Genomic DNA, 11,702 nt, shown 5'->3' with positions numbered 1-11,702 from the left:
ATGTTCCACACTTGTGGTCCCAATGAAGCCATGGTTGTATCCGGCTTCGGCCGCTCTCCTCCCTTGATTATTGCCGGAGGCAGAGTGTTTGTCTTTCCATTCATTCAACAGGTCCAGAGGATCTCTCTGAACACTCTGACTCTGAACGTGAAGAGTGACAAAGTGTACACCCGCCACGGAGTGCCCATCTCTGTCACTGGCATCGCACAGGTGAAGATTAAGGGACAGAACGAGCACATGTTGGCCACCGCTTGTCAGATGTTCATGGGAAAGTCAGAAAGTCGGATCGCCAAGATTGCTCTGGAGACACTGGAGGGACACCAGAGAGCCATCATTGCCCATTTGACTGTGGAGGAGATCTACCAGGATCGTATGAAATTCTCTGGGGAGGTGTTCAAGGTGGCATCCTCAGACCTGGTGAACATGGGCATTGCAGTGGTCAGCTACACGCTCAAAGATGTCAGTGACGACCAGGGCTACCTGCTCTCCCTTGGCAAGGCCAGGACAGCCCAGGTGCAGAGGGATGCCAGGATCGGAGAGGCACAGTGCAGAAGAGATGCCGTCATTAGGGAGGCTCACGCCAAGCAGGAAATGCTGTCTGCACAGTACAAGAACGAGATCGAGATGGCTAAGGCCCAGAGAGACTTTGAGCTGAAGAAGCTAACGTACGACACGGAGGTGAACTCCAAGAAGGCTGTGTCAGAGAAGGCCTACCAGCTCCAGGTGGCCAAGACCAGGCAGCGTATAGAGGAGGAGAGGATGGAGATAGAGGTGGTGGAACGGACCCAGCAGATTGCCCTGCAGGACCAGGAGGTTGCCCGCAGGGAGAAGGAGCTGGAGGCCAAGGTGAAGAAGCCAGCCGACGCCGAGAGATACAGGCTGGAGAAACTGGCCGAGGCTCGGCGTCTGCAGCTCATCATGCAGGCAGAGGCCGAAGCACAGTCCATCCGATTGAGGGGCGAGGCGGAGGCGTTTGCCGTGGAGGCTAAGGGTCGCGCTGAGGCGGAGCAGATGGCCAAGAAGGCAGAGGCCTTCAAGCAGTACCAGGAGGTAGCCATGATTGACCTGTTGCTCGAGAAACTACCTCTAATGGCAGAGGAGATCAGCAAGCCACTGTGCAACGTCAAGAAGGTCACCATGGTGTCCAGCGGCGGATCAGAGGTGGGAGCGTCCAAGCTGGCCAGAGAGGTCCTGGACATCATGACCAGGCTGCCCGCCGTGGTGGAGCAACTCACTGGCGTCGGCATCTCACAGGTCGCATCGCCCACCGGAAAGTCTCGCTTTCCGGCACCGTCACCATCGCTAAGGCAATAGTCAGTGCACTGCACTGTCACAAAATTGTCATGTCAACACTTTCGGCAAGAGGATGAGAACAGGCTGAAACCTAAACTCACTGTACACTAGTTCTCAGGTCTCCGCTCCTCCAAAAGCAAATGACCATTTGGGACTAAACTATTTCCCGGTTAAGCTGGAGGACCAAGTGTGGTGTGAACGAGTGAGCAGAGATTTGGGTAAATTGGAATTTGGCTTAATTTGTCAACCTCTTTTGTCAAAAGTATTTAATGAATAAAACTAGAAGCAGTGCTCTTCCGACCACAGGTCTCCACCAGGTCAGGTATGTTAATGTGGCCTGGTGGTGGCGCTATAATAGGGAAATGTGAAAAGGATGCCATGTCTTATTTGGCCTTTCACCGCGATCAGATGTTGCATGCATGATTTGAGGCATTTTGTTCCAAAAAGGAGTTTTGCTAAAGTTGACCTGCTGGTGGCGCTATAACAAGCCAATGTGACAGAATGTCACAGAAAAAAAAATCACAGAAATCGCAAGCTGCGTTCATAATTTGAGGCATTTTGTTCAAAACAGACCAATCCTGCAAACTTTGGAATTGGCTAATATTAGCATATTAGCCAATTAGTATGGTATATGAAATATTGGAAAGATCTGTCTCTTCACATGTCTATAGAGATACTGTGTACTGATTTGGGTGATCTTTTGATACAATCTGAAGGAGTTATATTCAAAAAATATGTTTTACATAAGTCGGCCTCCTTGTGGCGCTATAAAAGGCAGATGTGAAAAATGCAGGGAAAAGGTTTTTCGTTGGCCTCTATGGAGTGCGCGTAAAAGTTTGACACCGAGTTATACAGTAGGTAAAAACACGAATCGGCCTGTTATAGCGCCACGATGAGGCTGATTAGAAAAAAATTGAAGTACCATTTCTTCCTCTGCCTATGGGAATCTGCATGCACAATTTCACAAAACTTGTACGCTGCGTAGTTCGGTAGTTATTGACTCGGGGACCGGCCTACTCAGGAACAATGTAAATAGGGAATGAATGCCCCACCCTTTAATGCAAACCCCATTATACCTGTTGTCATAGGACCCGTTTTGACCATCTGTTTGCCTGTGTCCATTTATGCCCATATATAGAGATATCTGTATCTGTCTGTCTGCGTCCTTAGCACATGACCAACCTGTATCAGAACTGGTCATATGATTAGAAGTTTTCCAGACAACACGTTGATATCGCTCGCTGTGGTCGTTCAGCAACAACAACAACCAAGTCTGCGTTGTTGTTGGATGACCATTTTCAAGACCGTTGCAAGATCGTAGTTGACTGGAAGCCAGGACTCAAGGAGAGTAATGTCTGCTGTGAGCAAGCTGGAAGAGTATCGACAGCGGATTCGCTCAGAACTGGACAATGTAGTTGACTTCTGGCTGAAATATTCTCACGATACAAAATACGGAGGGTTTTTCACTTGCATTGGGAGAGATGGAAAGGTTTATGATGAACTGAAGTATGTCTGGCTACAGGGTAGACAGGTTTGGATGTACTGTCGCTTGTACAGAACCTTTGAGCGTTTTCGCAAGCCTGAGATTCTTGAGGCTGCTAGGGCAGGTGGAGCTTTCCTGCGGCGGTTTGCTCGGGTGTCCAACAGTGGTACGGAAGCATCATGGAAGAGTGCCTTCTGTTTAACAAGGGATGGTAAGGCTGTTAAAGTCCAGCGGACCATCTTCAGTGAGTGTTTCTACGTCATGGCCTTGGATGAATTGAGCAGGGTCACTGGAGATGAGGATATGCAGCTGGAGGCTGAGCAGATGATGGACCAGTTGATCCATTGGGTTCGAGTGGACCCGTCAGGCCTGGGTCGACCCCAGCTTCCTGGGGACAAACCCACCAATTCCATGGCTGTGCCCATGATGCTGCTGTGCCTTGTGCAACAGCTAACTGAAGGTCGGGGCCAGGAGGTGGCTCAGAAGTACGGGGAGACGGGAACCTGGTGTGTCAAGCAGATCCTGCAGCACCTGCAGAGAGGAGGGACCTCTATTTTGGAAAGCGTCTCATCGGAGGGAGAAGAGCTGCCTGGTTGCCAGGGGCGACTGCAGAATCCAGGTCATGCCCTGGAAGCAGGCTGGTTCTTGCTTCAGTTCTCTGCAGATCACGATGACAAGGACCTCCAGCAGACGGCAATCAGCAAATTCATAGAGCTGCCTTATCAGGATGGTTGGGATCAGGAGCATGGTGGTCTCTTCTACTTCCTGGATGCAGATGGTTACTGCCCCACACAGTTGGAGTGGAATATGAAGCTATGGTGGCCCCATTGTGAAGCTCTTGTTGCCTTTCTGATGGCCTACAGCAAAACCCAGAACTCTGCTCTGCTGGAGACATTCTCTCAAGTTTATAACTACACTTTTAGCCACTTTCCTGACACTGTAAATGGTGAGTGGTTCGGCTATCTGACACAAGAAGGGAAAGTGGCACTCGATTTTAAAGGAGGCCCTTTCAAAGGCTTCTTCCATGTCCCTCGTTGCCTGTATATGTGTGAGTGGATTCTGGACAAACTGCTGGGAAATAAAGACTAACATTCCTTTTTACTATGAGGCATATTTGGATTTGTTTAACTGCTCATTCGCTTTATATTCTAAAGCATACAGTTGATCAACAAATCCAACTGTAACTCTGTTGGATTTTGTGAACTTCACAATATACAATAAGCAAAGTGCCAGTGAACGTTATAAAGCAAAGTTGCACTGTTTTTCAAACTGACTAAAATGTGCTTTCTTGGTAATGGAAGATAAGTTGTTTTTATGTTATTCACTAATAAGGGAATCAATTTAAACCATGTTAAGCGGTTACTTGAACTAAGATACTATTTATTTTCTTTTGCAGCCATAAAATGTGCCTAGAATATTTTCATAACTTTAGTGAAAACCTCACTCCAGTTAAAGGTTGTATTAAACTCTGTTTTTTTAAAAATGGCAATGTTTTTACTGTCTGCGTCCATTTTATGCCCATATGGAGATCTCTGCAGACACAGTACCGGTGCCGGTTCAGGAAAACACTGATGTCAGACATGAACCTTCCGAACCTTTTGCGCCGGTTCGGGAAAACCATCGGGTCAGGTCGAGGCCGGGCACTGCAATCCACGCCGCGTCGGGGAACGCGAGTGCCGAATCTGAAGCAGGTGGGACGAACGGTTCTCGAGATATGTGGATTACATACACACACACATCCAGACACGCACGCTCACAGAGACTTCTCGCATTTATTGTAAGAAATAGGTTTTGTGAAACAGGCCCCATCTACAAGCTCACAATGCTGCACGAAGCAACATGTTGTGAGCTTGTAGATCTACTATTTTCACTAGTTTGGGTCCCAGGCAAACTTCACATTTCTCTCTTGGGTCTTGCATTAAAAAGTTTGGCAACCAAGACTACATTAGTTTTGGGACAGACGGGGTTAGTGTCCCACCCCTCTGGCAGAGATAAACCACTTTAAACTCATTTTAATGGCTATTATTTCCTCTCAGGGAGAGATAACCCTTATCTCTCTTTTTCACTGTGGGATAGAACCACCAGGGGGCGTCATTTCAACTCACCCTCCTATAAAATACAGAGCTCTCTCTATTATTTTACCCATAATCTTTGTATCCTGACCTGACAATGAATGTTCTGTTTACTAACGAGACAGGGAGACTCCTGATACTCAAACAGTATAGCAACAATGATTTTCTATCAGAATATAGCCCTATTAAACACTTATTTTAACTAAATACCCTCACTTTAAGCCTTACTGATGCCCGCCTAAATGCAGAGAGAGAGAGAGAGAGAGAGAGAGAGAGAGAGAGAGAGACACACAGAGAGAGTGAGAGTGAGAGTGAGTGTGAGTGTGTGTGTGTGTGTGTGTGTGTGTGTGTGTGTGTGTGTGTGTGTGTGTGTGTGTGTGTGTGTGTGTGTGTGTGTGTGTGTGTGTGTGTGTGTGTGTGTGCATGCGTGTGCGCGCGCATGTGATTGTGTGTAATTATGCTGAAAATCTCTCAAAAAGGTCATGAACTCTCAGGGCAGTTTGAGGCTACTACACAGTGTGTGTGTGTGTGTGTGTGTGTGTGTGTGTGTGTGTGTGTGTGTGTGTGTGTGTGTGTGTGTGTGTGTGTGTGTGTGCGCGTGTGCGTCAATATGTGTGATCAAAAACCCTTATATAAATAAGGTCATGGATCACAGTGTTTGGTTTCCCTCAACATACAGATAAGGGACTCATGTAATGGTGTGTGTGTGTGTGTGTGTGTGTGTGTGTGTGTGTGTGTGTGTGTGTGTGTGTGTGTGTGTGTGTGTGTGTGTGTGTGTGTGTGTGTGTGTGTGTGTGTGGATCAACAGAGTGATTACGGTGACGGCTTTCCTCTCATGCCCAGCTTTCTCTTATCTCTCTCACTCAATTCAATTTCAATTCAGGGGCTTTATTGGCGTGACTGAGTAAACAAACATACGTTTACATCAGTGGTTCTCAACCTTTTCAGAGCGCGACCCTCAAAATAATCATATTTTAACTGGGGACCCCCCCCACCCTGACGAGCACTGAGTTGAGGCATTACATTTTGTATAAGACGGTTCTATTGTGAAAACAGCAGATCTACATGCTCACAATGCCTCGCAACGCGAGGCGTTGTGAGCATGTAGAACTGCTATTTTGACATTTCTGCCTACATTTCTGCTATTTTGACATTTCTGCCTACATTTCTGCCAATGTTTAATTTGTCATTTTAGAGGTATTAAAAAGTCCTTAAATTGACATTTGAGACATGTGCAGATACCCTCTATACATTTAAACATTATGTTGTTTTTTCTACTGTTGAGTGAGAAAACAATGTGCATTTTAAGCTAATCATGTGGGTACCCCCCAAAAGACCCACATGTTGAGAACTACTGGTTTACATTGCCAAAGCATGAGTGGAACAAAACCGTCAATAATACATAACTAGCCCTTACCCGTTCAAAGATATGAGCTCCAAAATGATGTGCAGTGTGTGGGTTATGGTATGTGCACTGTGCATACAGTATATGAGGGATGGAAAGGGGAAAGTCCCGAAAGCGCGAAGCCCGAAAGCGCGAAGTGGTGAAATGTCTCCTACCGCACCGTTAGCGCGAAGTGGGGAAACGACACTGCAAGCGGCGCGAAGGCCAGCGGACCTTGGTCCTGCTCTTCGCCCCCGAGCGCCGCAGGCGCGAGTGGCCGCGAAGAGCGGGCCAGGGCCGCGCGGCCGGCGGAGCGCCGCGCGAGTTACGAAGCCGTGGTGAATGCAATCGTTATATTTATGCCCAGGCCGTAAGGCCTGGGCAAGCGCACGATAAACGCCCTGTCCAGAAGACGTTCGCCAGATCGCTACGGTATCGGACATTTCCCCACTTCGCGCTTTCGGGCTTCGCGCAAAAGGTACGCACCCATGGAAAGTAACTTTAACTGGTGCTTGCATGATAATATGTAGGAGCATCAATGTAAGAAATACCCGTTTCGTTTAATGGCTAACCCCCCCCCACCCCCAGCCCGCCCGCCCACCCACCCGCGCGCACACCCGCCTGCCTGCACACACACACACACACACACACACACACACACACACACACACACACACACACACACACACACACACACACACACACACACAGAGAGAGCTGGTTAAACATGTTGCCTCATGCTAGATGCAGAATAGATGTGCCTCATGCTAGATGCAGAATAGATAGTAGATACACCATGAAAATGCTAATATACAGTATATGATTTGTGAAAGTGACAAACAGGCTTCACTGTGTACCAATCTGCATGATTTTTGGACAACATCTGTAACAGGGCCAGACACCCCACAGGGCCAGACACCCCCCCCTGCTGGTTAAACATGGTGCCTCATGCTAGAAGCAGAATGGATAGTAGATACACCATAAAAATGCTAATATACAGCATATGATTTGTGAAAGTGACAAACGGGCTTCACAGTTATGTCAGGTGTGTTCATATGCTAATGGTGATGCGATTTCAGATCAATTGCTCCAGCCACTGAGGAGAAACGCTGTTTCAGACACTCACTCAGACACTCACTCAGACATTTGGTGAATTATATGTTAGATGTGTGTATGATTAAAAGGGAATAAATACATGTGTAAACAGAGCTGCGTAACATTGTAACTTAGAAGAACTAGGCCTATTGTCATGGTCACGATCAACACAATCCTGAGTTATTTTTTGTGTTCAATCTGTTTTTTTTAGATATTTTAGTATTTCAGCATGTACTAGTGATGCGTTTTGCATCATATGATGCAAAACGCATCACTGATGATGCAAAATGCATCACTAGTCATGCTGAAATACTAAAATATATAAAAACACAGATTGAACACAAAAAATAACTCAGGATTGTGTTGATCGTGTCCCAAACAACAATAAAATAAGATATGGTTGTCCCAGAGGTGAAGTGGCCCTTTAAGGTTTGACATTTATGGACTTCCCGAGTATGGCTATACTTCTGAAGAGTATTGCATTTATGGACTTCCTGATTAATGCTTATACTACTGAAGAGTATTGTATTGTTTGGATTTGAGAAGTTAAGCATTTTTGGTTCCTCTGATTTATTGCATGCTTCTACAGCTACGTTTAGTTGTATGCTTAACTTCTATCAGTTCTATGTTAATAAATCCTTGTTTGGAAACTACTCTGCTCTTGGCTTCTGCATTTGGGTTCAGACTTCTGCAAACCGTGACACCTATAGCTTACATTGAGCATTTGGTGTGAGAAATGCTCTCTCTCTCTCTCTCTCTCTCTCTCTCCAACTTTCACAGTTCAACTTTCCACAGTCATAGATGAAACACACACACACACACACACACACACACACACACACACACACACACACACACACACACACACACACACACACACACACACACACACACACACACACACACAGAGAGAGAGAGATCGGGGCGAACCATCACACTCCACGCTTCCTGTGTCTGACAGCCCAGAGCATGCTGTGTTATCTGTGACACGCATACACACATAAACATGCACACATTCACCACATACAGCCACGCACACACAGATCACACATCACCAGCGTGCTCCCGAGGAGGCTACCAGTGTGCAGTCTTGCATGCACACATGTGCAAATATAAACTCTATAGTCTATACAAATAACGCAAGCATGTGCGTGAACACACACACACACACACACACACACACACACACACACACACACACACACACACACACACCTACACACACACACACACACACACACACACACACACACACACACACACACACACACACACACACACACACACACACAGTGGTTGCTGTGGAAGAAATGACAGTGATCAGCAATTATCTGGAGAGAGAGAGAAAATACCACGGTAACAAATGGTGCACGTGTCTGTCACACAAAAAGAGTTGAAAATAGCTGTTGGAAATATCATTTAAAAAGACAGAACGGACAGACAGCACCACAGGTAAATCCAACTGGGAAACCATGTATGTTAAAGAAACCCATATTCCAAGATATCCTTGAAAACTAGCAATACTTCTGTTCTCTAAAGTGTCCCCCATCTGTAGCACACACACACCACACACACACACACACACACACACACACACACACACACACACACACACACACACACACACACACACACACACACACACACACACACACACACACACACACACACACACACACACACACACACCGTTGTGGGGACCTACTATTTTGTCCCCACACTGTCAGAGGTCCCCTGCAGGTGACTGTGTGAACATGCGTTTAGTCCCCATAAGTATAGCTAGACACACACACACACACACACACACACACACACACACACACACACACACACACACACACACACACACACACACACACACACACACACCGCACACTTTATCAGCACGTGTTTATGCAAACACACACAGCATATTCCATCCAGTTCACGACAGATGACTAGTAGTTCACAGATTTTCTCCCATCCTACACGAAACTAGTTCACTTTGGAGTTTGGACAAGAACCAACAAGATCCAGGTCTCCCTATACTGGACCAGACAGCCCACACCCTTTCACTAAGGTGCATGTTAGATTCCCTATAAGAGGCTGACCCAACGAGGCAACCCTCAGAGGTAACCACTCTCACCCTTTCCTTCTTCTCGAATCCAGGGGTCTTCAACAGGGGTCCTCAGAGTTACTACAGGGAGTCCTTCAAATCTTTGAATGATAGAAAGTTTCTCCTTTTTTATATTAACCACTTGAACCCTAGAGTCCATATTCTGAGAACTTTAGCCAAAATTAGCAGATCTACAAGCTCACCGAGCTATTTTCGGCAAAGAGGTTTGGTGTAGAGGGGAAAAAGAGCAGACTAAGAACAGAGTGAAAGAGGGAAAGGTCAAGTGTATTGACAGTTCAAGGGGTTAAATATCTGAAAACACAAATTGACATGAATCCAAAATACACTGATGATTATGCTGTCAAACTATGAAACTATATGGAATCTATGAACAGGTTGTGGGGGTCCCTGCTTCATCTCTCTCTCAACTAAGGGGTCCTTGGCCTGAAAACGTTGAAAACCCCTGCTCTAATCCATTTTCCGCCCATTCCTACAGTACATCTCCTCGCCTTTATCCGTCCATTCTCCACTTTCTGTAATAAACTATGTCATACTCAGAACTTTGTTAAAGCCTCTGCGCCCTGCTGTAGTCCTTCACAACCCTGAAGATACTACGCCCGGGAGACCTGTGGTTTGAGTCCATGAATTTGGACATCTCAATTCAAATCTGGTTTGAAGTATGACACAGTTATAGGATCCTTTCAGGTCTGAGATGAGATCTGCATGGGGCCCACTTTCAAATCCATAGTGTGTAGTCTGTCAAACACCAAATGACTTAAGCCTATTATTAGGCCTATATGCACAATGCAGGACAAACGGCAATCATTATTTTTAAGTTATATTCTACTACAATGTTATAACTCCAACTCTACATTGCTTTTAATCTTTAATTGTAGGCTACACTAATAGGCCTACATAGATCTTTCACACTTACTGTGGCAATGTAAACTTAACCAATGTTTTATTGTATTTTCGTGTTGTTTACCAAGCCAATGAAGCCCATTTGAAGTGCATTTAATTGAGAGTGTGCAAAACGGTGCATACACACACACACGCACGAGCACGCTTGTTAGTGTATGCGTATATAGCCTAGCCTTATAGAGAAAGCGAGACCATCTCTTCTCTTCGGTAGCCTAATAAACAGAGAGAATTGAAGACAATCAAAGCGAGCTAGAGAAGAGAGAACTTTTGACGCTGGGCTGAGCACGGTTCTTGAGTTGATGTGATGAGGCTGTTAAACCATAAACCCATAAACGAGAGAGAGTTGGTGTGGTGGTATGGGGGAAGGAGGGGGGGTGTTACTCAAGTAAGAGTAAAAAAGTACATGCTTTTAAAAATTCTGAAAGTAAAATAAGAGCACATTTCTTATTTTTAGTTCTTTCACAATAAATGTATAGGACCATGTAAGCCTAACTCTTGTTTCAGAGAAGTAACTGAAACCACCTGTGCTCCCTGCATGCACTCGATGTGCTTGCTTGTAGGCTCTACCACTACTTTAAGAAACACCTAAAACATAGAAATGACTGAGGAACAAGAACTATTAAAATCACACTCGTGTGAACTGAGCGGTGGTGTGTGTGTGTGTGTGTGTGTGTGTGTGTGTGTGTGTGTGTGTGTGTGTGTGTGTATGTGTGTGTGTGTGTGTGTGTGTGTGTGTGTGTGTGTGTGCAACAGCGCCCCTCCCTTAACATGTGTGGTCAGAAAAGGTTACTGCAGGCTACAGACACGGAGACAGACAGACAGACAGACAGACAGACAGACAGACAGACAGACAGACAGACCCACACACACGGCCACGTATAGGAGCGTTGTGACCACCGCTCAAAAATAATTCCACTTCACTCCCATACAAGATGTAGGCTAACAATAGGCCTACAGAAACCTTGAAGCCACAGACACGGCTAGTGTGAGAGCAGATGCTGGTCAATTGCATTTTAGGGAAGAAGCCTACTCAGTACTTTTCAGCCTTCCTAGAAATGTACTTGAGTAAAAGAGTAAAAGTAGAATATTTGGCATTGGCAAAGTAAAGCAGGCTATAATTAAAGGCAGTGGCGTCAGTTCAGAAAAAGGTAAGAAGGCGGGCGCGCGTGCAAGACACCAGTCATGTTGCGCCATACCTTAGCAACAGGCATGATACATTTATTTTTTTCCCCCAAAATGTATATGGTTTATTGGGCTGGATATGTCTGGAACAGTTGTGCAAGTGCAGCTAAACTTGGCATGTTAGTAAACGTGACACAATTAATGAATTGCACCTGTGCAGCTCACCTGCGGAACCTG

The 11,702-nt window shown here is 45.9% G+C and overlaps 2 protein-coding genes across 2 annotated transcripts; both read left to right on the top strand.

The window, feature by feature from the left end:
• On the top strand, window positions 1-1,314 carry LOC308297906 (flotillin-1-like; the record flags this gene model as incomplete). Its single annotated transcript, XM_080741470.1, has 1 exon — window positions 1-1,314. One exon carries the CDS (start codon window positions 1-3, stop codon window positions 1,312-1,314), a length of 1,314 nt encoding a protein of 437 aa, XP_080597596.1.
• A 1,254-nt stretch (window positions 1,315-2,568) lies between these two features.
• Window positions 2,569-3,865, top strand: LOC308298734 (N-acylglucosamine 2-epimerase-like; the record flags this gene model as incomplete). Its single annotated transcript, XM_080742392.1, has 1 exon — window positions 2,569-3,865. The coding sequence occupies exon 1, from the start codon at window positions 2,645-2,647 to the stop codon at window positions 3,863-3,865; it is 1,221 nt and encodes a 406-aa protein (XP_080598518.1). The 5' UTR covers window positions 2,569-2,644.
• Between the last annotated feature and the right edge of the window lie 7,837 nt (window positions 3,866-11,702).

This window comes from Nannobrachium achirus, assembly GCF_963921795.1.
Source record: "Nannobrachium achirus genome assembly, chromosome: 14".
Classification (NCBI taxonomy): Eukaryota; Metazoa; Chordata; class Actinopteri; order Myctophiformes; family Myctophidae; genus Nannobrachium; species Nannobrachium achirus.
This window is presented reverse-complemented; position numbering and strand designations above follow the sequence as displayed.